The sequence below is a fragment of the Protopterus annectens genome, chromosome 5.part0 (assembly GCF_019279795.1).
Source record: "Protopterus annectens isolate FY-2018-M chromosome 5.part0, PAN1.0, whole genome shotgun sequence".
NCBI lineage: Eukaryota > Metazoa > Chordata > Ceratodontiformes > Protopteridae > Protopterus > Protopterus annectens.
The window spans coordinates 1,631,888,949-1,631,915,965 of NC_056735.1; the positions used below are offsets into that span (position 1 = coordinate 1,631,888,949).

At 46.5% G+C, this 27,017-nt stretch overlaps 1 protein-coding gene across 1 annotated transcript in view; it reads right to left on the reverse strand.

Annotated features, from left to right (window-relative positions):
* The window catches only part of LOC122802398 (SR-related and CTD-associated factor 4-like), a 1,636,555-nt gene that overhangs the window by 759,518 nt on the left and 850,020 nt on the right, over window positions 1-27,017 (reverse strand). Inside the window, exon 8 of the mRNA XM_044072023.1 lies at window positions 15,476-15,628. Within this exon, the coding sequence (XP_043927958.1) occupies window positions 15,476-15,628 (153 nt within the window). The remainder of the gene's footprint in view (window positions 1-15,475; window positions 15,629-27,017) is intronic.

Sequence of the window (27,017 nt, forward strand, 5' to 3'; positions counted from 1 at the left end):
AGAAACCCCTTTGGACAGGAACTCTTTCCCAGGGGGAGCTGAAAGAAATTTATTAGGGCGTCTTGGTACAGGTTCCACCGAGTCAGGAGTCCCCCACGCCCTTCGACAGATCAAATCTAGCTCATCGAAGGGTGGAGACACCCAGGAAGCGGAGGGTTGAGCCCCAAAGGCCTTGAGGAATACAAACTCCTCAGCGGGGGTTTTGGACGACCAGCTGCCTCTCTGCCTCAAAATCTCCAGGATGTCGGAGAAAGACATCGGAGGATGACTTGGGGGACCCCCTCTGACTCCTCAAGGTCAGTATCAGAGGTGAGGGACTCATCCTGGGAGTCCCTGTGCTTCCTCTTGCACAACTTCTTTCTTGGGGGCTCCTTAGGCACAGACTGAGGGGCCCTCAGAAGGTTGGGGATCCCCAGACCTTGGGGCTCCGCCATCAACAGATAGGGGGACATCAGAGGCTCTCGCCAGAGTGGAAGGGGATGGAATGACCGATCCGGGTGATGTCACTGAGGATCTGGCTAGTGCGCTCCTCATGGCCTCGAAGGCAGGTCCCCCCGAATCAGAGGATCGACCAACCTCCGAGGCCAAGATCAGTACCGAAGTTCCCCAAGCCGAAGCGCCAAAAGGGAGGCTCGGAACCGAAAAAAGTCCCGAAGTATCCCCCTCGGGCCAGACACAGGAAACCCGGGTTCTGAAACCAGAGGACGGAGCAGACGTCTGCACCGATAAAGCCTTAAGAGGTATCGGAGCTGGCAGAACACTCCGGCTCAGAAGACAAGGAGGTGCTCGGAGGAGGAAACATGGGTGCACTCATTGGGACTGGCTCCGGAGCAGACTGGGTCGGAGCCGAAAATAATTTTGCCAAAACCGGCGACTGCAGGAGCCTCTGGACCACCCCATCCACATCCAAATCAGAGTCTCTGGAGGATTTGGAGGAGAGAGAAGGTGACTGATCTACCTGGACATCCTTGTCTGACACTAGGAGACCGACTCCGAATGGGCTCTAACAGGATAGGAGCTGAGGCAGATTCAAGAATCACAGTTACCTCCTGTGGCCCCGAGGACAAGGGAGCAGAGGAGGTAAAATCCAATTTGGTAGTCTTCTCCGGTGGCTCCGATGAAACAGATGGAGCCGGAGATCTTTTCTTAGCCTTAAAAGTCTTGGTTTTAGTCTGTGAACCAGAGGAATAGTCCAAGGACTCATAGGTTCATACTAGGCTATCTGCCCTACGGCATTTATAAGCCTAGCCAGAGTGTGTTTGGCTTTCGCCACCCATTTTAAATTAATTTTGCTATGCCTTTTTTTGAGGTTAGTATACTGTGCCTCTGTCTAACAGTGACACAGAAGTAATAGCCGGGGTAAACCTACAATCTCCCATCCACTCATCAAGATTCCTCTTGAAGAGAGTCAATGTGGGACTCTGCCTAACCTGGACTGGGATTTTATTCCAGAGTGAAGGGAGCCTCTGGGTTATGAATCTGTCCCTCCAGCATGTCCTATTTATTTCAGTGCTGAGGTTCAAGTCTCTCGAGCGCGTAGCTCGATGGGATTTGGATTTTCTGAGGTGCAGCATGTCCATTAATTCCGGGTTGGACATGGCTTTATATGTCAGGCACAGATCGCCTCTGAGCAGGCGGTATGCCACTGAGTAGAGCTGGAGTTTCTTTAACTGGGCAGCATATGGCATCTGTTTGAGCCCTTTGATCCTCTTGATGTACTTTTGGGGTCTTTCCAGTTGTTGCAGGTGTCTGGTAAGGTACATCCCAAAAGGGGCATTGTACTCAATTATGGGCCTGATGAGGGATGAGTAAAGAGGTACGATGACCTCCCCTGATCTAGATGTGAATCCCTTCATGATTAGGTGGGCTATATAAAATGTTTTTCTAACCACGTTGGCCACGTGGTTGTCAAATGAGAGATTGCTATCAACTTGGGTCCCTAATGACTTCTGTACTTAATGGATTACCACCTATGTGGTAATTTGTGGGCACTTTGCTTTTGCCAAAGGGGATGACTATACACTTTTTGGCGTTTAGCTTGAGGCCATGGCTCTGGCACCAGTTGTCTGTTTCTATGAGGCCCTTTTGGAGGATGCTTGCGTCGGCTGGAGAGTTGATTATGGCGCCCAGTTTGCAGTCATCTGCGAACTTGGTCAGCCATAGTCCTTCCGTGTTGGCCTGTACCGCCGAGAAATATATACCGAACAAGAGAGGTCCCAGGAATGAGCCTTGTGGGACGCCACTTGTAACTGGTTTGGAGTCTGACATGGCTCCAGCAATTCTAACCATGTGGGTTCTGTCCTTGAGCCAGTTTGCAACCCATCTAGTGACACAGGGGTTTATATTTAAGCTTGTGAGCTTATCTATAATGCCCGAGTGGGGTATTGTATCGAAGGCTTTTGCGAGGTCCAGGTAGGCTGTGTGGACCACCTTCCCCTCATCAATGGCCTTGGTGACTGTTTCAAAGAAATCGACCAGGTTTAAGAGGCAGGATCTGCCCTTAAAGCCAAACTGGGTAGGATCCAGTGTCTGTAGGTCCCCAATATCTTTATTTATGAGGTCCATGATGATCCTTTCCATAGCTTTGCAGACCAAGCTAGTCAGGCTTATGGGCGATAGTTTCCAGGATCCGTTGAGGCACCACCTTTGTGGAGAGGGACCACTGTTGCTGTACGCCACTCTTTGGGTACATATCCTGTAGTAAGGCTAAGATTGAACAGTAGTTTTATGTTTGGGTTTAGCTCTTCTTGGAGTTCATGTAGGACGCAGCCCGGGAGACCATCTGGTCCCATTGATGCTGTGTTTTTTGCTTTGGAGAGGTCTTACCTGAGCATCTGAGATGTCAGGGGGGCAGCACTCTGTTGGGATAGATATTTGCCCTTTTGGTGGGGAGAGGGGGGAGAAGTTTGCACTGAACCGGTCAGCTAGGATGTTGGCAATGTCTGTGGGCTCAGTGTATTTTTTGTAATTTTGGACTAATTCTGAGCATATCTGGGAATTCCCACCCAGGTTCCTAACATAACTAAAGAAAGCCTTGTGATTATCCTTAAGTGTCCTGGGCAATTTTTCTCTCGAAGCTGGCCTTAGACGATTTTATGAGTGCCCGTAGTTTTTTTGCTAATACTGATCAGAGATGCCTTCCCTTTTTGGGATTTTTCTCTATCATGTAGTAGCTTCCTCCTTTTATTGTATAGTTTGTTTATGGCTGGGGTCCACCAGACAGGACGTCTGCCTTTGGAGGATTGGGTCTTGGTTTTACTTGGGATTGCATGATCCATGCATTCCTGAAGGTGTTCATAGAATGCGTTTATAAAGGATTCTGCGGTCTGGGCCGTATTTTCCACAGGCCTGGGGGCTTTGAAGGATTTCGCCTCGGTTTGAGGAGTGTGAAATTTGCTTTAGAGAAGTTTTTCACTGTGGTTTTCTGGGCAGGGGGTGGGGTCGGTATGTGAATATCCAGTGAGATTAGTTTATGGTCTGATCTTACCAGTGAGGGATACACTTCTGGTCTGGAGCATAGTGTCCCCATGTTGGTGATGATCAGGTCCAGTATGTTTTCCCCTCTTGTGGGAGTGGTAACAAGTTGTTCCATAGCATTTGAGTTTATAAATTCTAGGAACCTTTGGGCTAGGGTGTTGGAGCTAGAGTAATGCTCCCAGTCTACGTTTGGGTAGTTGAAGTCGCCCAATATAATGGTGTTTGGAGAGACCTTCATATTTTCCAGTATTCTCAGGAAGGCCAAGTGGGGTTCCTGTGTTTGGGAGGGTGGTCTGTAGCAGGCTATAAACTGGAAGGCAGTTTTACCCACAGTTAGTTGCACATGGATAGTCTCTGATGCTTCGTGCTGTGCCACCAACCTGGAGGTGTGGGCATCTGACGAATATTGATACTCCCCCTCCTTTTGTGGTTCAGTCCAAGTTTTGGGGCCGAAAAGCATGGTATGAGGTATAACCTGGTAGTGCTGGGGTGCTCTCGGGAGCCTTGAACCAGGTTTCTGTTACTGCACAGATATCGATGTTCTCCATGCTAAGGAGAGTTTCGAGTGCGTGCATCTTGAGGTTTAGACTTCTGGCGTTGAGTAGCATTACTCAGTTTCTTATCCCTTGTGATACCTATGGAGGTGGGTTTGTCTTTTGAGCCTTACCTAAAAAAGGCACTATGGGGGTAGCAAGAGCCTTTGCCAATATCTGAAAGCCCAGGGATGACAGGTGCAAGCCGTCCCTAGCGAAGCATCGTGGCTTGTCGAGCATGTCATCCCAGGCTGACACGCATTGGATCCCCTTTGAATGACACCAACACAAGCCAATTGTTGAAATTGATCATCTTGTCTTCATATTGTGGCATCATTCTTGGTGAGGGTAAGATGCTACTCAAGGTCAGGGTCATACCGGCCTGGGCTACATGCTCAGAGAGCTCCTCTACGTCTCTTTTCATGTAGTCCAGGGAGGTACGTCTCAGGTCATTCACACCAGCATGGACAATGACTGAGTCATATTTGTACTTGCCTTGGAGTGACCTGAGTGCTTGTGTTATGTGGCGGATCCTAGCGCCCGACAGGCAGCTCACCGTGACCTTCTCCTTGTTCAGCCTGGTGAGCGGGACGTCAGTGTGCCTGACGACAGAGTCACCTATTACAAGTGTATCAGGTGTGTTTAGCCTTAAGGGCTGTGACTGTTCGGCACACTGGCTTTGTGAACTATGTGTTGCATGTGTTTTGTTTTGGGGTAGCGCTTGCTTGGGTGTCTGCTTTGGAGGTCTCTGCTGCTTAGGCAGATTTTTATTTAGAGCCTCCGAGTATGTTTTTGTGTGTTTATGCGTTTGGTTTGTTGTCGTGGTAGGTCTATGTGAGACTGGAATTGTAGTGAGTGTGGTTTCCTTCTCCTCCTGACTGGTTACGCCAGTACTGAGTTGAGAGAGCTTAGCCTCCAGTTTGGCTATATGGTTGCATCTCTCACATGTGTTGGAATTTGTTGGGAGGAGGAGAGTGTTGTCTGTGTACATGAGGCAGTTGTAACATTGCCTCAAGATTCCCAGATTCACCAGCTGGACCGGAGAGGAGATTGACAACTGACCTTTGGGACATGCTAGAATAGTATTGGGAATTCCTTTATAATTGAAAAAAGGGCCAATGGGGAACAAGGTACTCAAGGGGAGTTTGTGAGGGTGTAGTGCTTTTAATTTTTTAGAGCTGAATTATATAATTGCTTTAGTGAGCAAGTGCCAGGTAACTTAAATGCAATGTGTTACAGGTAAAGTACAGTTTTGTACCTACCATAAATGTAGATGTTCGAGGATCCCCATTGCTGCAGTCCTTACTATTGGGTATAGTCCGCGTCCAGTCGGCCCGAATACCAGAGTATAAGGCTGACGTCGGTCAGGGCGCATTAGACTGACGTCAGTACGTCAGGGTACTAATGCGCATGACCGACGTCATATCCTCAGTCTTTTCTTGCCCCAGATGTCAGAAGACCCTAAAAAGACAAGGCCCAAAATACCTGCACCAAAAATATGTACAATATATACAAGAATATATACAAAAATATAAGCATGTAACCTCACCTACACAACCACCCCTAAACACAGAGGGAGAGGAGGGAGGGTGAATTGGACTGCAGCAATGGGGATCCTCGAACATCTACATTTATGGTAGGTACAAAACTGTACTATGTTCTTCGCTCCCCATTGCTGCAGTCCTTACTATTGGGTAGAATCCCAAAGCAGAGGTAAGGGAGGCTGGCAAATCATAAAGAAGCAGGAGCTGACAACATGCCTTGCAAAACAGCTGTGGCAAAACCAGCCCTAGACTTAGAGTAGATAGGAAGGTGATAATGCTTAGAGAAAGTATGCACTGAACTCCAAGTAGCTGCTTCCAAAATATCCTTAGTTGCCACCCCTTAGAAATGCTGTTGAAGTGGCAGTAGCCCTAGTGGAATGAGGCCTAATCCCAGCTGGAATCTCCTTGCCATGATGGGAATAACAAAATGCAATGCAAAAGCCAATCCACCTAGAAATAGTTTGTTTTGACACAGGCTTGCCCTGTGAACTCAAAGCAAAAGAAACAAACAACTGCTGAGACTGCCTGAAATCCTTAGTCCTGCTTAAATAATAACGCAATTGCCTGTGTACATCTAAAGTGTGCAAAATCTTTTCCCCTTTATTTTGGGGTCTGCATAAAAAGTAGGCAAATGAATAATTTGGTTTAAAGCCACACTAGAAACCACCTTAGGCATAAAGGAAGGATTAGTGCGTAATGATACCCTATCCTTATGGAAAATCAAAATGGCTCTACTGCCATAAGGGCCTGCAACTCAGACACCCTTCTTGCAGAAGTAATAGCCAACAGAAAAGCAGTCTTCCATGACAAGTATTTCAATTCAGCAGTAGGCGCAGGCTCAAAAGGTTGTAGAGTAAGTTTTTCCAACACAAAATTGAGATCCCAAGCAGGAGTAGGAGCTCTACGTGGGGGTCTTATATTCTTTGCCCCTCTAAGAAACTGCTTGAACAAAGGATGCGAAAACAATGGTGGGTCACAATCATAGTGAGCTGAAATTGCTGCAGCATGAATCTTAATGGAAGAGAAGGACAAACCTTTGTCCAATAACTCAGTGAGATATTGAAGAGCCACACTCAAATTAGGCTCAGAAACCTGCAAATTCTTTGCTGTACTCCAAAATAAAAATCTCTTCCATTTTTCTGCGTACACTTTCCTTGTACTAGGTCTTCTAGCTTCCATAATCACATTTAAAACTTGTTGAGGAAGTTGAGACCTGCTGTGTTTCAACACAGAATATGCCAGGCTGTTAGATGAAGAGAGTGAAGCTTGACATTGAGCAGATGACCATCCTTCTGAGATAACAGATGAGGAATCAGAGGTAAAGGCCATGGAGGCTTCCTTACCAGACTCCGTAGTAGTGGGTACCAGTGTTGCCGAGGCCAATCTGGAGCTATCAAAATCATCCTTGGCCTGTCTTGTCTGACCTTTAATAGTACCTTTGGAAGAAGAGGCAGAGGAGGAAAGGCATACACATGAAGGTTTTTCCAACTGAAAGACAGAGCATCCACTTTCCAAGCTGTGTGATGAAACCCCTTTGTGCAATACTGTGGCAGCTGGTGGTTTAGTGGAGAAGCGAACAGATCTATGTCTGGAGTTCCCATGACACTGTCAATTTTGAAATACATGAAGATCCAGTTTCCACTCGTGGGGATCCATGATTTGTCTGCTTAACACATCTGCTAAGGAGTTCTGTGCTCCGGCAGAAACCTTGCCTGAAGAGTTAGTTGCAAGCTTAGCGCAGTCTCCCATAAAATCATTGCTTGCCTGCATAGAGGATAAGAATGTGTTCCCCTTGCTTGTTGATGTACCACATGACAGTTGTGTTGTCTGTTAGAATCAACACCTGCCCTGGAAGAAGTAACTCCTTGAAAGCCATTAATGCAAACTGGACTGCTAACATCTCCTTCATGTTGATATGTAGATGCTGTAGTCTGGCAGGCCACTTGTCTTGTATCCACTTTCCATTTAGATGAGCTCCCAAGCAATGTCCGAGGCATCTGTCGTTAAAATCTGACTCGCCTCTGGCGGGGCACAGAGAGTCCCTTGTTTAGGTGACATTCCTGAGCCCACCACAAAAATTCTTTTTGAAGGCAAGGTATTATTGGAATGACAGTGTCCAAATCCTGGCAGTGCTGTGTCCATACATTTTGAGATACCATTGTAGCTTCCTCATATGCAGTTTGGCATTGGGAAGCACCAGAATACAAGATGCCATGAACCCTAATGCTTGAAGGACTGTCCTTGCAGTCAGCACGGACTGATGAGATAGTTGATGGAAGTAAAGTGACAGACTCTTTTGTTTGTCCGGGGTTAAAAGGCCATCTGGGCTGCTGTATTCAGTCTCACACCCAGAAAGCACATGTCTTGAGAGGGTACTAGACTGGACTTTATTTCGTTCACAGAATACCCTAGGCATCTTAGCACTGCTATAACATATTCCAGATGCTGTAGAAGGACTTCCTTTTCTTGAGCCAGAATCAGGCAGTCGTCCAAGTAAGGATAGATTTGAATTCCTTGAAGCCTGAAGTAAGCTATCACTGGAGCCAGAACCTTTGTGAATACTCTGGGCAGTAGATAAGCCAAAGGGCAATGCAGAGAACTGATAATGAGAATTTCCAGCTCGAAACCGCAGATACTTCCTGCAACTTAGCCTTATAGGCACATGAAGGTAAGCTTCCTTGAGATCTAAAGTTACCATCCAGTGATCTTTGCCCAGCAGAGGTAAAAGCTGTTGTAACGTCAACATCTTGAACTTGGGAATGTCCAGAAAAGTGTTGAGGAGAGATAAATCCAAAATTGGTCTCCACGTGTTCCCCTTCTTTGGTACTAGGAACAGGCGAGAATAAAATCCTAGGCCCCTTTCTGATACAGGGACTGGCTGAATGGCCCCATCTGGAGTAACTGAGAAACTTGCTTGTGAGCCTCCTTTCTTTGTGGAGGAGGAACGTCTGGCATGCCTTTGAAAGGGGCATTGTATGGAAATAAAATCTGTAACCGTGGTGAATGATATCCAACACCCATTTGTCTTGAGTAATTAAATCCCAATTTTCTTTGAAAAGAGACAGTCTTCCTCCCAAAGGAGCTGCCAGACGAGAATCTACTGGCAGCTGAAAAGACAGGTCATTGGGTCTGTTTACGAAAGGACTGACCCCTGCCCTCACCAGAAGTCTGAGCAGGTGAACTCCCTGTTCTAGGCCTAAAAGAACCTTGAGCCCTGCCCCTACCACGTCTAGACCTACCCCTAGACTGGGAATCATAAGCAGGATATGTCCACCCCTTAGCAGGCCAATTTCTACTAAACTTCGGTGGCTGCACCTGCAAAAAATCTTTAACAGTTTGCATAGACTTAGCTTTGTCCTCCATTTTCTTTAAAACTGCTTCCACAAGCGATCCAAACAACACATCAGACTGTAAATGAGCATCCAAAATCCATGTCTTAACATGCTCAGCTAAATTCTGATCCTTCAACCAGGCATGCCTGCGAAGAACAGAACTAGTAGCAGCCACCCTCGAGGAGGCCTGAACAGCATCAAAACCACATTGCAAAGAATGCTTACCCACTTGTTCAGACACATGAACCAAATCCAGCAACTCTTTACACTCAATACCTTCCGCCAAAGCATCCACCTTAGATTTTAATTGTGAAAGGAGATAATTCTGATATTTTAGCATGTGAAACTGACAATTCAACGCTCTCATGGCTAGAGTGGAAGAAGTATACACTTTCTTTCCCCACCTATCCAAAGCCCTTGCCTCTTTATCAGTGGGAACAGGATTTTTAACCACAGAAGCCTTAACACCTTTAGGCCCTTGAGAAATAGTTTCTGGGTCCGCCCTAGGACTCTTAAACAAATACTTATGAGCTTCGGGCACCCTATAATACCTATCAGGCTTAACAGGAGCAGGAGGCAAAGAGTCAGGATTCAGGGAAGCCTCTGCAAAACATCTTCCACCACATTCAACACAGGAGGAATAGCTAAGGGCCTATGCTGGGGTAAAACAAGAATTCCCTAAGCCTTTTCCTGGAATCAGAGTAATCCTGGCCTTCCCATTTAAAGTGCTCCCTCATGGAATGCAGAGTCTCTGAAAATGAGAAATCCTCAGGAGGAGAAGCTGTAGGAGTGGAATCATCCACATCAGAATCAGAATAAGTAGGATACTCCTGCAAGTCTTCCGCAGAAGACTCTGCAGCCTCTGAACACTGTTCAAAACTATCAAACTCGGTTCCACTCTAGGCCTCTTATCAGGCGGGGCATAGAACCTCTAATCATAGTAATCAAATCTTCTGCCATTTTAAGCATATGTTTCTTAGGTACAGAACCCGACATGCTAGGAGAAGCCCCCACTGAAGCTGAACTAGGCCTACCTCTCAAAAAAGTTTTGGCAACAGAAGGAGAGGCTCTAACTACCTTGGGAAGAGAGGGAAGAACAGTTACCTGAGAAGCCCCCTCAGCCTGGCCTACCTCCTGAGAAGGCACATCCTGTAACAGTAAAGTTTCTGCCTGAGACTCCATGGAAACTCCTGGCAAAACCTCTGGCTCCACTGAGCCTTCTATAGAACCGACGTCCGGGACTGCCGGTTCATCAACCCGAGGCTTCGCTGTTTTGTCCTTGCGCTTCTTGGACGAAGCGGGCGTCGGAGCATCCGACGGCATTTTATAATTGCAACGCTTCCCAAACACTAACCTGGCACAGTCTAACCTCCTCTTAATAGTGCGTTTGTTAAACCTAGCACAAGAGCGGCAACCAACAACGTCGTGCTCAGGCCCTAAACAAGGTATACACAAGGTATGGTAATCCCTATGAGGTATCTGTTTCCCACAAGAAATACAGTTATTCACTTTTTCTGACATCCGGTTAAATACTGAGGCAAGAAAAAACCAAAATGTTCCCCAACGGGGTACTTAGCCAACTCTGTTTCGGTCTGAAACTCCGGTTTCGGAAATATTTCAGAACGCCAACCTGCACTCGCAAAACTGCTTCTGCATCGGACCATGCGGCAAAAAAGACTGAGGATATGACGTCGGTCATGCGCATTAGTACCCTGACGTACTGACGTCAGTCTAATGCGCCCTGACCGACGTCAGCCTTATACTCTGGTATTCGGGCCGACTGGACGCGGACTATACCCAATAGTAAGGACTGCAGCAATGGGGAACGAAGAACATCTTAAACGCAACAACGACAAACAGTAACTTTCTTTCAAGTGAAACAAGGAAATAAGTACAGTAAGCAATGCAGATATCACTAAGGATCCACAGAAGTGCTAAAAGGCCGCGTTTTAGGTGGAATTAGCGTTTCAGGGAAATAAACAAACAAGCATACAAATAAAGCTAGATTCAGCAGGCCTGGATCTAGTCTATGCTACAGCAAACGAGGTGTACCAATTTCAGTAAGAAGCAGTTCAAATATGCAGGCATTATAAGCTTTAACCAGAAATTCCCAGCTCAGAAGGACAGAGTCCAGCCTCTCCTCCCACAAGAGTGCAGAACACGAACCCTCCTTAATGTAAAATAACTGGCCTCAAGCCCAAGTGCTTAAACCAGAATTAATACACTTTTAGAATAACAGACAATGAGCCCTCAATCAGCAGTTCCCAACTTAGGATGTAAGCTACCTGTTCTGCCACTACAGTGCAGACCACAAACCTTCCTAATGCAAATGTAACAGATGGACATGGACTCCTCAAAGAAAGGCATAAGACCCTTCAGTATAAGTTTATTTTTTCTTTCCTGTAGCACCCTAGGGCTAAAAGCGTGACAAAAGCTACAGGACTCTTGTAAATGTGTAGCCCCCCAGGCAGTATACACAAACGGCATGTCCATCTGTTATGGACATCTTCTAGCTGCATTTAGAACACTTTTTAAACCCGGAGGGTTTGTGTTCTTTTTGATCCTTAGACTTAATAGCAAAACCACAGTACACAAAACCACAGAAACAGGACTTTAGGCCAAAACGGTTAAGGCGGGAAACTACCACTAATAGTCGACAAGAATCTCTAAGTTAAACGATTCTGACACAACTAACGAGACACACACCGAAGCAAGGGACAAACGCTTTCCTCAAACTACACAACGGAGGGAGGACTAGGTCCTCTAACTTAAACAGGCCTAGCCCGTAGGAAGAGAGAGATACCACAAACAATACACTCACACCACAAAAAACGTTAACAAGAGCAATCAGCTATTAAAATAGCTTTTGTGAAGAAAAAATACAATTATCAGTGAGAAAAAGAAGTTTTAAAGCTACTTAGCCACAGCCAAGCGAGACCACGTCCTAGCTACATGAGCGGCAAACGAGATCTGGGGTTATGGAGTGGTGCAACATGGGATACCAGGTTAGCCCAGCCAATTAGAGACATTGTGCTAGAAAAATATAAGTTGGCCGATTCGGAGCCGATGTTCGGCTCCGAACCCGTGAGTAAGAATGTAAGCAAGATTGAACCACATAACATTCATGGTTTCCAGGCTGTGGCAATGTTGAGTCCAAACACTTTTTAGGTACCACTGAAGTTTCCTCATATGCAGTCTTGCATTTGGAATTATTAGGATGCAGGATGCCATGAAGCCCAAAGCCTGCAGAATTTTTCTTACAGATAACTGGGCCTTTGTTGCCAACATTGTGAAATAGGTAGTCAGTTGCCTTTGTCTGGCATGAGATAAACCATCTGGGCAACTGTATTCAAGCTTGCACCCAGCAATGTTGCATCTTGAGAGGGTACTAGTTTTGATTTCTTTTCGTTGACTGTGTACTCTAGGCATGTTAGTCTTTTCACAAACGCCAGATGTTGAAGAATGTCTTTGTTCTCTGCTTGAATTACAGTCGTCCAAGTAAGTATATCTGTATTCCTCTTTGTCTGCAGAATGCAATTACTGGTGCCAGGCACTTTGTTTTATCTACTGCGCCCAGGGTCTTTACAAAGGGCAATGCAGAGAATTGGTAATGTATTGAACCAGCTTTGAATCTGAGGTGTCTTCTGCACGACTGTCTGACTGGAACATGCAGGTATGCCTCTCTTAGGTCTAAAGTCACAAGCCAAGCATTCTTGCCCAGCATGGGCAGAAGCTGCTGCAAAGTCAACATTTTGAATTTTGGAATACCCAGGAATGTTTTCAGAATAGATAGGTCAAGTATTGGCCTCCAGGCCTTGTCCTTTCCGGGTACCAAGGACAGTCTTGAGTAAAATCCTTGTCCCTGCTCTTGCTGAATGGCCCCCATGTCCATGAAGGATGAAACTTGTTTTTGAGCCTCTGCCCATTGACTTTTTTGACAGATCTGGCCAGTCGTTTGCCTTTGGCAAAGTATGGAAATGGAATTTGTAGCCTTGTGACACTATTTAGAACCCATTTGTCCTAGGTTATAATGTGCCAATTTTGTGCAAAAAGTACCAATTTCCCCCCTAAGAGTGCTGCCAGAAGATAAGTGCTTGGTGCAGGCAGGGGAAGTCATTGTGGCTGCTTTCTTTAGGTTTGTGCTTTATCTTCTCCAGCTTTGGAGGTAGAAGCACCCCATTGGTTTGACTTATAAAAACCTTGCACGCGGGATCTGCCCCTTGGGCGTCTGCATCTGCCCCTTTGAGGTCTGACACAGGAAAGGACCAATTTTTTGTAGGCCAGTGTCTACTAAACCTAGGTGGCTGTACTTGTAAAAACTCTTAACAGTTTGCACAGATTTAGCTTTGTCTTCCGTTTTAACACCTCTTCTGCCATAGCACCAAAGTATCATGCTGTAAAGGTGCATCTAGTAACTTAACCTTAACATGATCAGGCAGATTTTGTTCCTTTAATCAAGCATGCCTCCTAATTACAGAACCCGTAACTGCGGCCCTGCAGGAGGCCTCCAAAGAATCAAAACCACATTGCAAAGTATGCTTTCCAGCTTATTCAAATAGTTTCTGGGTCAGCAGCAGGGTTTTTAAAAAGAAATATGAGTCAGGAACCCTGTAATATCTGTCAGGCTTAACAGGAGCTGGAGGTAAGGAGTCAGGGGTCAAACTAGACTCCGAAAACACATCTACAATGTCTAACACGGGAGGAATGGCTAGAGGCCTGTGCTGTGGCATTAAGTGGAAATCCCAGAGCCTCTTTTTTGATTCTGAAAAATCTTTGCTTTCCCAGTGAAAATGCTCCCTCATGGTATGCAGGGTTTCCCCAAAGGAATAATCCTCAGGAGGGGATGCTGAAGGTATAGATTCTTCAGCATCAGAATCCTCATAGGGGGGTAAAGAATATCCCTGATCAGAAGAGGAATCAGAAGAAATGGAAACCTGATTTGAAGATTCATAGTCCGTCTCTTGCTTAGGCCTTTTATCAGGAGGGGGATGGGAACCCCTGATCAAAGTAATCAGGTCTTCGGCCACCTTGACCATCTGTTTTTTGGGCAGAGGCCTGTACGCGTGGCTCGAGTTTGTGTGTCTGCTTTAGCAGCTGCTTTAGTCTTTGAAGCTGAAGTTTTAATGTAAAGATGTTGTGGTCTGAATACACCCTCAGAAGCCGGTACCTGCTCAGCGGCTCCGGACCCATCTGAGGGATTAGCATCCGAGGCTCCAATACTTTGAGTATCCAGCGGCATGGCAGACTCCACGTGGGAGTCGGTAGCAGCCTGCGACTCTAAAGTAGCAGGTGTCAGGGGCTGCAAAAGCACCTCACTGAGAACCAGCGACTGGCTTAGGAGAAGCTTAGTCAGTTTTTGACCTTGGTTGTTTTTCTTTATCCTTTTCTTTGCGTTTTTTTGTAAACTCCGTAAGTCGGATGGCTATCCGATGACATTTTAGGATAATTAAACCTGCTACCAAAATACTTTAAGCAAAAGAATACAGACGCTTAATAGTGCATTGGTTAAATCTAGCACAAAACCAACAACCAGAAACGTTGTGATCAGGGCCTAGGTAAGGAATACAGTAAGAATGAAAATCCTTATGGAGGTATTTGCTTTCCACAAGTAACACAATTAACTTTTTCTGACATCAGTCTGGAGCAAGAAAAAAAGTTTCCCCAACGGGGTACTTAGCTTTATTGAAGACTTCGGGTCTGAAACTCACAAGAAAATTTCAGGAGTCGGCCGGCTGGCACTTGCGAACTGCTTCTACTTGAGGCATCGCACAGCAAGAATGACTTAAGAAAATGGCGTCGGACGCTTCTTTTATACCCCTGTTGACCTGACGTCAGGCAGGGGGCGACAGCAGCCGACACAGAACCCATGACTTTGGAATTCAGGCCAGCTGAGGGCAACCTGCCAGCAGGATTACCCAAATGTAATGACTGCAACAGTGAAAGACGAAGAACATCTGCTTCTGGCTCCTCAGCAAGATAGCCTGCTGTAATGGCGTTGACTGCCTTACTTTATACTACTGACGACCTGACGTCAGTCCTGAAGCAACAGCAACAGACAAATACTAAGCCTCTCATATTTGGGCCAGACAAGGGCTACCCTGGCAGGGATAACCCAAATGTGATGACTGCAACAGTGAAACACAAAGAACAAGAGAATACAAGCTATCAAGTCTGCCCAAAGCACAAAAAGTGATTTCAAAAGGTACTACAAAAACTATTTGTAACGGCACAGTGGTGGAGCAGTAGTGTTGTCACCTCACAGCAAGCGGTTCTCCAGTTCGATTCTCGGCTGGGGTGCGTTGTGTGTGGAGTCTGCAAGCCCTTGCATTCGTGTGGGTTTCCTCCAGGTGCTCCGGTTTCCTCCCAAGTTATAAAGACATGTGTCTGGAGCGTTTTTCCCTAGGCCTCTGCTGAAAATTGTCATTGGTCCAAGTAAACTTTCCCGGTAAACAAATGTTAAATAAAATAACTTGTACTGAATCACAGAACATTTACTACAAAAATAAATCTTTAATTTACATGGGTAGAAAATTGAGATCTATTACACAAATTAGCATGATACACAGACAGCTCGTATTATCACACCTACCGTATCAAAAGCAGCCTTTTGTTCTGGTGGAGGAGGAGGAGGAGTCGGGGGCCTTGGTGGTGAAGAAAGAACAGGAACTTGAGATAACATGCTGTCTGGAGCAGGAGACTGAGGCTTTGGAGGCTGCTGAAAAGTCTGAAGAATCTGCTGAAGCTAAGGAAAGAAAATGTAAAAATACAATTAAATAGCTATAACATACTTAATGACTTACAGCCTTCAAGACACATTCATGCAAAAAAAAAGTTATTCTAACCATAATGTTACATCTGTGTTGTTAATCTTTATTAGATGTGGTTTCAGAACCGACCCTCTGTTCCGACTCGGCTGTTTACCAAGCCCACACCAGCCAGAAAACTCTCGAGCTAAGCTTTACCCATAGTGCCCGTCTCCATATTACCTCAGACAGAGTCTGCTCAAAAGACAGGACAGTTAATAAGGAAAATGGGGGCTTTCTCTAAGCAAGTACCTTACCAGGAGTGGAAGGACCATAACCAAACCTCCAAGAGTCCTTGGAGGGGGATGGAGGGGGGACTGTAATGAATGAATGAACACAGATGGAACGTTATGGTACGGCATAACTTCTTTATCTGATGATGTTAATCTTCATTCATTCCTTACATGTAGAACAGAGTCCCTAGCTGTTTCGTGGGAGGCCAGAAGGAAGAACATTCCTGAGTACCATTGAGCCAAAGGAAGCTATTCCCCTAGAAATCATATCCAATTTATAATGCGTAAAAAATATGAGGAGAGGCCCATGTTGCTGCTGCGCAAATGTCAACCATGGAAGCCCTGGAATGGAAGGCTACAGAAGCTGAAACTGATGGAGTGTGCTTTAATTCTTGCAGCAACAGCCATCTTATTTTTTTATATGTAGGTAATGCAATCTCCAAGTCATTTGGATAGAGTAACCTTCGCTACTGCTTTCCCGATCTTGGGGCCAGAATAGGCACTAAATAATTGGTAAGATTTTCTGAGAGACTGTCTTGTCAAGATAAAAATGTAGCTGTCTGTGAACGTCAAGCAAATGCAAAGTATACTCACCTTTATTAGAGAAATTTGGGAAAAACACAGGCAGGTCTATAGTCTGGTTAATAGCCAAATCAGAAATCAGTTTCAGGAGAAATGAAGGGTTTGTTCGTAAAGATATCCTATCCATGAGGGAAATCAAATATGGGCGCTTCATACCCAAAAGCTTGTAATTCTGAAATACGTCTAGCAGATGCAATAGCAACCATGAACAAGGTTGTCCAAGATAAGAATTTCAAATCACATGCAGCTGCAGGTTCAAAGGGGGAACTGGTTAAGATTGCAAGACCACTGCCAAGTCCCATGGTTCAACTGATTGTTTTAAAGGGGGCTTGATGTGCAGAACTCCCTTCGGGAAGGTTTTGCAGTCTGTGAGAAACTAATGAATTATGAACAAAGCCAATATGGTAGTTGGATATCGCAGACAGATGGACTAATAGAAGCAGCAGCTCCAGACTCAAGTTGAGTGAGTAATCTAGAACAGGTACTTGTGCCAAGAAGGGATCAATATTTCTTATCCTTGCACCAGAGGAAAACGCTTCCATTTACTAAGATAAAGCCTTCAGGTGGATGGTTTATGTGAACCCAAAATAATATGACGAACTGGAGAGGATATGTCACTTTGTTTAGCAATCAGCTAAAGTGGAGAAATAAAGCTGTCAGCATGAGACTGGATACATTTGGGCGAAGCCCTGTGGATGCACTACCAAGTCTGGGATTGGGTCCAGAACCCAGGGATGACGAACTAGATGAGGCCACAGAAACAGGAACCAAATTTGACAAGGCCAATAAGGAGCAAAGAGGATCACTGCTTCTCAATCGAACAGCCTTCATGAATTGTGGCATCAAGGGTAGGAGGAGGAAAAGCATAGAGAAGACCCCTGGGCCAATCATGTAGGAGAGTGCCCCTCGGTAACTCCCCCTGCAGGGGGATTAGGGCAAAATAGCTGCTGCATTTGTGAGGGAGGCAAACAGGTTGCAGCAAGGCTGACCCCAGCGACTGAAGATCTTTGCAGTCACGTTTGGATTGAGGGACCACTCGTGAGGCAGGAGAATGCATCTGCTCACACTTCTCTGCAAATCATGTTGGAATCCCCGGGAATGTGCACTGCTACAAGAAAGCGATTGGAAGCCATCACCCACTGTCAGATTTTCATGGTTTCCCGACAAAGGGTAAAATCTGGCTCCCTCCATTTATGTACCAGACTACTGACATGTCTGACTGAATGGCAACAGTTTCCAAAGGGAGGACAGAATAGAATGCTTGCAGCTTGAGAAGCACTGCCCTCAGTTCCAAAACATTGATATGCAAATTGGCCTCTAGGGGCAACCAAGTACCTCAGACTATTTGCACCCGATAATGGTCCCCCCACCAGATCAGGGAAGCGTCCACGGTCACCACGGCTAAGGGTATAGCAGGGGAGAACGGGCGACTCCAGAGGATTTGATCCAGCTTCAGCCACCAGAGAAGGTCTTGTTTGCAAAGATTTGCTATCCTGATGTTGTAAGACATAGGAAGATCTAAAGGGAACCACTGAGTTATTAACCACTGAAGGAGTCTCATGTGAAGTCTCGCTAATGGGACCATCATGACAGAAGCTGCCACAGATCCCAGAAGTTGTAGAACTGCTCTTGCTGGAACTTTGGTGTGGTTCAGTTCAGAAATATTTAGAGTTCAAGTGTCAGCCGTAATCTGTGGGAGGGAAGAAATACCAAACAGATCCATGTGTCGAATTCCGACCCTATCAACTGCAGCCTTTGGGATGGTGCAAGTTTGCATTTGCTCTCGGTCAGAGTAATGTCCAAGTGCATCAAGTTTCCGTGTTTGCTGTACAATGAACAGTTGATGCTCGGTTGGGGTGGTAAGGAGCCAATCATCCAAATATGGAAACACACTGAATCCTTCCAGTCTCAAGTGAGCTGTCACCACTGCCATGCATTTGGAGAACACACTGGAGGCTGTAGAGAGATCAAAGGGCAATGCTCAGAATTGGTAATGATTGGCTGCCAGCCGGAAGCAGAGAAATCTTCTGGAAAGTTTGTCCATCTTTATGTGATAATACGCGTCCTGAAGATCTATATAACGCAATCCAAACGTCTTTTTCCAAAAAGGGAAGCATCAACTGTACAGTGACCATCCGGAACTTTGACAAATTTGTTTAGGTTGCCGAGGTCTAAAATGGGCCTCCAGTCCAGTTTCTTTTGGCACTAAAGAATAGAGTAAAACACAGATTTTTGTTGATCGGGGGGGGGGGGGGGTTGCTACTTGGAGGACTTTTTCTAAAGCAGCTTTTGAACTTTTACTGCTGCAAATTCCCTCTGGGTGGAATGTCGGGAATACTCCTGGTTGGCTTTTGTTTTGAAATAAAGGGAATGTGCTATCCTCTGGTTATTACCGTCTGCACCAAAGAATCTGCAACAGTGACTACACTTGAACATCTATATTTATGGTAGGTACACGACTGTACTATGTTCGTGTTTCACTGTTGCAGTCATTACACTTGGGTTGAATCCCAAAGCTGAGGTTGGGCAGCTGGGTCTAAATTGGATTTGGAGAGGCTACCAGGCCCTGCAGAACTGCAGTGGCAAAGCCTGCTCTGGATTTAGAGTAGAGAGGTAAGTGGTAGAGCTTGGTAAAAAGTGTACACTGAACTCCAGGTTGCAGCTTCTAAAATGTCTTTGGTTGATACTCCTCTGAGAAAGGCTGCTGAAGTGGCTGCTGCTCTGGTAGAATGTGGCCTAATGCCCTTGGGCACTGATGTGCATAACAGAAGTGAATGCAGTGTCCTATCCATTTTGAAATGGTCTGCTTTGTGATAGGCTTTCCTTGTGATCCTGCAGCATAGGCTACAAACAGTTGCTCAGTTTTTCTGAAAATTTTTGTTTTGTCCAAGTAAAAGCATGCAGAAGTCTCTCCCCTTTATTCTGGGGGCTTGGGTAGAAAGTTGGCAAATTGTTTGGTTCAGAGCCACATTGGAAACCACTTTTGGCATAAATGTTGGGTTTGTCTTAAGTGAAACCCTGTCCTGGTGAAAAATGATGAAAGGCTCCACAGCCATTAATGCCTGTAACTCTGAGACTCTTCTTGCAGAAGTTATTGCTAGGAGCAGAGCAGTTTTCCATGATAAGAATTTTATATCAGCTGTGCTGGCTGGTTCAAAAGGAGGCAGTGTGAGCTTTTCTAAAACAAAATTGAGATCCCAAGTTGGTATTTGGTGCTCTCCTTGGGGGTCTTATGTTTTTTGCCCCTCTTAGGTACTGTCTTAGTAGAGGATGTGAAAAAATAGGAGGTTCCGTATTGTAATGAGCTGAAATGGTAGAGGCATGGATCTTAATTGATGAGAAAGATAGGCCTTTGCCCAGCATCTCAGTTAGGTATTGTAAAATCTGAGGTATATTTGAAACAAGTGGTTCGAGCCCTTGTGCCTGGTTCCAAGCACAGAATCTCTTCCATTTTTCTGCATAAGATTTCCTAGTGCTGGGCCTCCTGGCTTCTAAAATGACATCCATAACAGCTTTAGAGAGAGGCGCAGTCTGACTGGCTACATTATCTGCCATGCTGCCAGATTTAAGGTTCTGAGATGACTGCAGAATCTGATTGTTTTGTTGAGTCAGAAGATGAGGAATTTGAGGTAAAGGCCAAGCTGAGTCTTGAGACAAGCTCTTTAGGATTGGGTACCAGTGCTGGCGTGGCCAGTCTGTGGCAATCAGGATCATTCTTGGCCTCTCGTCTGACTTTTAGGAGCACCTTGGTAAGAAGAGGCATGGGAGGGAAGGCATAAACGGTCAGGGTTTTCCAACTGAATGATAGGGCATCCACTTTCCATGCTTGAGAATGATAAGTTCTTGTGCAGAATTTCAGTAGTTGGCAATTGTGAGGGGAGGCAAAAAGATCTATGTCTGGGCGTCCCCATTTCCTTGTTATGCTGAACACCTGTGGATTTAGTTTCCATTCGTGAGGATCCATGATATTTCTGCTTAGTTCGTCTGCCAGTGTATTTTTTGTACCTGGCAGGAATTGTGCCTGCAGACATACTTGATAGGTCAGTGCTGTGTTCCACAAAGTCATGGCTTGCCTGCATAGGGGGTAGGAATGTGTGCCTCCTTGCTTGTTTATGTACCACATAACTGTGGTATTGTCCGTCTTTATTAGTAGTTGTCCTGGATGTAGTAGGTCCTTGAAAGCTGTCAGGGCATTCTGTACAGCTAGCATCTCTTTTTGATTGATGTGCAGATTTCTTTGATCTGCAGTCCATATGCCTTGAACGCACTGTCCTGCCATGTGTGCCCCCCAGGCGCAGTCCGATGCATCTGTTGTCATAGTTTGCCTGGCTGGGGGCAAGGTGAAAGGCTCACCCTTGTTGAGGTGACATGCCTGTGACAACCATAGAAACTCCTGTTGTAGGCAGGGAATGAGAGATATCATTGTGTCCAAGCTGTGGCTGTGTTGAGACCATACGCTTTTTAGGTACCACTGTAATTTCCTCATATGCAGCTTTGCAAATGGTATTAGTAGTATGCAAGATGCCATGAAGCCCAAGGCCTGCAGAATTTTTCTTGTAGGGAGTTGGGTCTTTGTTGCCATTGTTTTGAAATATTGAGTCAGTTGTAGTTTGTCTGGCATCAGATAAGCCTTCTGGGCCGTTTTATTCAAGCTGGCACCCAGGAATGTCATTTTGTGAGGGTACTAGTTTTGATTTCTTTTCATTTACTGTGTACCCCAGGCAATTTAGATGATGTTTTACAAAAGCCAGATGTTGTAAGAGGATATCCTTGCTTTCTGCTTGGATGAGGCAGTCGTCCAGATATGGGTATATTTGAATTCCTCTGTCTGCAGTATGCAATTACTGGTGCCAGGCATTTTGTGAAGACCCTGGGCGCAGTGGATAAGCCAAAGGGCAGTGCAGAGAATTGGTAATGGGTTGAACCTGCAATGAAACGGAGGTATCTTCTGCAACTTTGTCTGATAGGGACATGCAGGTATGCCTCCTTGAGGTCCAACGTTACTAGCCATGCTTTCTTACCCAACATGGGAAGAAGCTGCTGTAGTGTTAGCATCTTGAATTTGGGTACTTGTAATAAGGTGTTTAAATTGAAAGGTCCAGAATTGGTTTCCAGGAATTGTCCTTTCTGGGGACTAGAAAGTCTTGAGTAAAATCCTTGGCCTTGCTCCCGTGTAGGTACCAGTTGAATGGCTCATGTCCATGAGAGCTGTAATTTGTTTTTGTGCCTCTGCCCATTGATTTTGTGGCAGGTTTGGCATTCCTCTTTTCATTGGCAAGGTGTGGAAATGGAATCTGTATCCTCGTAAAATTATGTCTAGGACCCATTTGTCCTTTGTGACAATGTGCCAGTTGTCTGCAAAAAGTGCGAGTTTTCCTCCCAAGGGAGCTGCCAAGAGAGTGTTGCTTGGCCAGATGAGGTGTAAGTCATTGAGTTTGCCTTCTAGTAGGTTGGGGCCTGTCTTCTCCTCCCTTCTGTGTTGCAGTGCCCCATTGTCGAGGTTTGTATTGGGCTTGTGGTTGTCTCTGCCTCTTGGACGTCTGTATTTACCCCTCTGTGGTCTGTCAGTAGCTGGAAAGGACCAATTTTTTGTTGGCCAATTTCTGCTGAAGCGAGGGGGCTGTACCTGTAGAAAATCTGACTGTCTGCATAGATTTTACCTTATCCTCCATTTTCTTTAAGACTTCTTCTGCTTTAACTCCAAATAGAACATCCTGCTGTAAGGAAGGCATCTAGAAGCCTTGCTTTAACATGATCAGGCAGAGTTTGTTCCTTTAACCAAGCATGCCTACGTATAACAGACCCAGTGACAGCTGCTCTGCAGGAAGCCGCTAAAGAATCAAACCCACATTGTAAAGTATGTTTGCCCACCTGTTCAGTTGCATGCAACAGATCCTGCATTTCTTTCAATTCAGACTGAGGGAGTGTGCTCATTTTTTGTCTTAACTGAGACATTAGAAATTGCTGATATTTTAGCATGTGAAATTGGCAATTTAGTGCTCTCATAGCTAGAGTGGCTGAGGTGTAAACCTTTTTCCCCCACCTGTCTAGTGCTCTGGAGTCCCTTTCAGAGGGTACAGGATTTTTTGCCATAGAAGCCTTAGCCCCTTTGGGACCCTGGGAGATGGTCTCTGGATCAGCAACAGGGCTTTTATAAAGGAATTTGTGGGAGTCAGGCACTCTATAGTATCTGTCTGGTTTGGCTGGAGCAGGAGGAAGAGAATCTAGTTTGAACCCAGATTCTAAGTAAACATCATCCACAATGTCTAAAACTGGGGGGATGGCAAGTGGTCTGTGCTGGGGGAGTAAAAGAAACTGAGCCTTTTCTTTGAGTCAGAGTAGTCCTGACCTTCCCAATGAAAATGTTCCCTCATAGTGTGTAAAGTTTCTCCAAAGGAGTAGTCTTCAGGAGGAGAAGCTGAAGAAATAGAATCCTCAGCATCAGAATCTTCATAAGGGGAAAATGAGTAATCTTGGTCCTCAGAGGAGCCTGATGAAATAGACACTTGATCAGAGGAGGCATGACCTTCCTCTTGTCTAGGCTTTTTGTCGGGTGGGGGTTGGGAACCCCTGATTAAAGAGATCAAATCTTCAGCCATTTTAAGCATCTGTTTCTTAGGCATGGGGCCTTGAACTGGAGACTGAAGTGCAGTCTTTTTTGGTTTAATAGGAGTCTTAAGCTTAGGATACGTTTTTATGGTGAGCGTAGTCGGTCTGAAGACACCTTCAGAAACCGAAGGTGTTTCTGCAGCACCGACATCTTTCTGCAGTGTCGTCGGTAGGGGCTAAACAAAATGGCTGCGTCGGCCTAGCACTCTCCGCCAAAGGCTACGAAGCGGTCTCTGGTTCCAAATCTGCAGTAGTCACGGGCTGCGTCAGAGCCTCACTGAAGACCGGTGAACCGGAGACCTGTCCAGCCGAGGCCTCGGAGTCTGGCTTGGGTCTAGGCTACCTCACCTTATCCTTGGGTTTTTTGTGCACGCCGGTAGTCGGTTGCTCCGACGGCATTGTGTAGTTAAATTTTCTACCGAAGTAGTGTCTTGCTAAATCAAAGCGTCTTTTTATAGTACGCTTATTAAACCTAGCACAAACAACCAGTGACGTCGTGGTCTGGGCCTAGGCAAAGTATGCAGTAAGAATGAAAATCCTTATGAGGTATTTGCTTCCCACAAGAAATACAATTGTTAACTTTTTCTGACATCGGTCTGATGCAAGAAAAGTTTCCCCAACGGGGTATTTGACTTTATTGAAGACTTCGGATCTGAAATTCGACTTCGAAAATCTCAGGAGTCGGCCGACCGGCACTTGCGAACTGCTTCTGCTTTGGGCACCGGGCGGCAAGAAAGACTGAAGAAAATGGCGTTGGATGCATTATATATACCCCTGGCGCACTGACATCAGGGAAGAAGCGACAGCAACCGACGCCGGACCAAGACTTTGGAATTCCAGCCGACTGCGGGACCGCCTGACGACAGGATAACCCAAGTGTGATGACTGCAGCAGGGTAACACGATGAACATCACCCAGCGATCTGTTGTGATGGACTCCCATTTCGCTAATTGTTCCGAGAATCGCCCCTCGACTGCCTCCAGAGAGGAGCAGTCGGGCAATGCCTCAGGGCTGTTGCACAGGTCGATCCGAAAAAGGTTCTCTTGACCCAAAATTTTTTGGGCCCCCTCTGCCCCTGGGCCGGCGTCCACCCTGTCCTCCTCTGCCTCTGAAGGACGAGGTATCTGGAACGAAACGGGATTGTTGAGCTTTTCGGAACCACATCTTCTTTTGTCCTCTTTGGTTCCTGGAGTAGGACCTCTGAGGAGCCGAGAAATGGATCCCGACGGCAGACGTCTTCCCATCTTTCTCACTCTGGAGAAGCGCATCGCGGATGGTTTTGCCAAAGAGTGTGGAATCGAAGGGGGTGTTGGCGAAGGACGCCTTGAAGGGTTCCGCTAAGTTGCAGAGACAGTCAGGCCTGTCTACGTAAGACCATGCCTGTTCCGCTAGCTCCAGCCACTCCCTCCGTAGCATGGGAGAGGAGCCACATAGACGTGTTGGTGATTGACTTGAGTGACCATTCGAGCCGAGAAGGTCCGCTTGTCCTCGGCCGACATGGACTCTGGGGGTGACGCAGCGTACTCTAATCAGGTCTCACTGCAGCCTAATCACATGTGCCATATAATTCAGTGACCTTACAGAGAAGATCGCTGAAGAAAACATCCGCTTTCCCAAACGGTCCATCGTCCGAGACTCCTTGTCTGGAGGATGCACAGAGGAACTCTCCTGTGCCAATTCCTTTTTAGTGGCAGCCGCCACCACCATGGCATCCACTGGGGCACCCTTGCTCCAAACTGTCCTGTCCGTGGGAGTGCTGAGGATCCTGTCCGGTCTCTTAGGAATTGGTTCAACAGTGTCCGGCTCCTTCCATGCCCTGGTAGTAATGAGGTCTACCAGGGGATTGGCGGGAGGGGACACCCAAGAGCTAGATGGGGTTGCATCAAACGCCTCCAGAAACACAGACTCATCCGAGGAAGGTTTTTGGGTAGACCACCCCCCTCTAAAGCATAACATTTCCATGTCTCCGAAGGAGACTTCTTTGGTGGGTGACCTTGGGGAACCTTCCCCCTTCCTCCAAGTCAGTGTCCTCTGTGAGGGACTCTGGTAAGTCCAAGTGCCTCCTCTTACACTTCCATTTGTGAGGGACCTCCTCAGGGGGGCTGTCCGAAGAGGCCTCACCAACAATGTCCTGTTCCCCTACGGGAACAATCTGGGATGTAGGCACAGGCTGTCCCTGGGGCCAGATGATGGACAGGCCTGTCTGAGTGGGAATGGCAGGTGGATCCGAAGCAAGAGCCTGGGGGCTAGAATCCCTCGAGAGGACCCTCTCCACGACATCGAATGCAGAGGGGGAACTGCTTTCCCTTGGATCTGAAAGCATTCCCCTCGGATCAGACGTGCGGATCAGCGCCGAAGGTGACCCGACTGGATCAGAAAGGGTAGTGTGCCCCAACCTTGATGGAGCCGATGGTCCATTGGCCCTCTCAGATCAGACGTTCAGCTCACTGCCCAGAGAGCTTGGATCCGAAAATGGATCCGACAGACAAGGGTACAGTCGGCGAAGTAGGAAGCACTGTCTCCGCCGACCCTACCCTGCTCCGAAGCTAGTCTGATCAGATAGCTCTGAGCCCCGAAAGCGGGTCGGAGGAGTGATGGGGGCGAAAAAGGGTGTCGGGGGGGTAGGCAAGAGCACTCCCATCTGCATCTGGGCCTGTAGAAATAGACATCATCCGGTCCATATCAGCATCTGACAAGCTTCTGGTAGATCTAGACGAGGCCACCAAAGCTGGCCGGGAAGGCCGCCTGGATGACCTCGAAGACTACCGGGTCTCCTCCTCCAGCTCCGGGGAGAATCGTGGGGAATGGAGCACAGAGGGGGAAGGCCCAGAGACCTTAAGGGGACAGGCGAGCTGTTTAGACGGCGGTGCCGAAGGGGTGGATTTGGACAGCCTTTTATGACTACGGTGCCTCTCCTCTCTATCTTTTCTGTCTTTTATTCTGCTGTCCATTTCCTCCTGGGCCAAAGTGGGAGGGTGAGTCCCGGTCAGGGGATCAGGAGCGATAGGTGGGGCAGCCGCAGCCAAGGCCGGCGCCATCGAGATGGAAGAAACAGAGCCTGGGGGCAAAAGACCCGCCAGAATGAGCTTCAACCACCTATCCTTCAAAGCCCTGGGGTTGAAGGCTGCACAGATGGTGCAGCTCGAAGAAATGTGGTCAACCCCCAGGCAAAGGACACACCGAGTGTGACCATCCGCTGGAGACAGCTTATGGCCACACGGTACATTTTGAGAAAATGGCTTTAGGGCCTTCAGCCATTGTAAAAGAAAGGAAAGTAGGCCCACAAGCACACACCTTCACACACGCAGAGAGGGGAGGGGAATAAAACTAACTAAAAATTCAAGAGAACTACCCAAAAAAAGACTACAAAACATAGGGGGAGTTCACACAGACCAAGATAAAGAAAAATCTGACAGAAATTGAAGTTTTTAAGACTGACTTACAGTACTATTGCTCGGAGCTCGTTCTAGAGAAACTTATGGAAGCCACGGCAAACAAGATCTGAGGGTTAGAGGGAGATGGCAGGGCATTATGGGTAGGAGGAGCAGCTTGGAGCTCGGATCAGCTTGGAAAGCTGCCGGCTTGGATCCGAGTCGGATCAGATACCCACATGATGCAGAGCAAATGAAGTTAACTACTTCAGATCAGATCATACTTTAGTCACATATACGTACATGGAATACCACACACACCTAGATCAAGCAGAACTCATTGAAACAATTTTAATTTAGGAATCGTGCAATATACTCAGACCTTTCTGTAAATTGCACCTTGTACACAGTTGAAATGATCAGAGTCTACACTTAATTTCTCAAGTACCTTTCCTTTATGTCAAAATGACAGACCAATTTGTCCAGCTCCATGACAGAAATAACGCTCTGACTTTGACATACACACTAGTTCC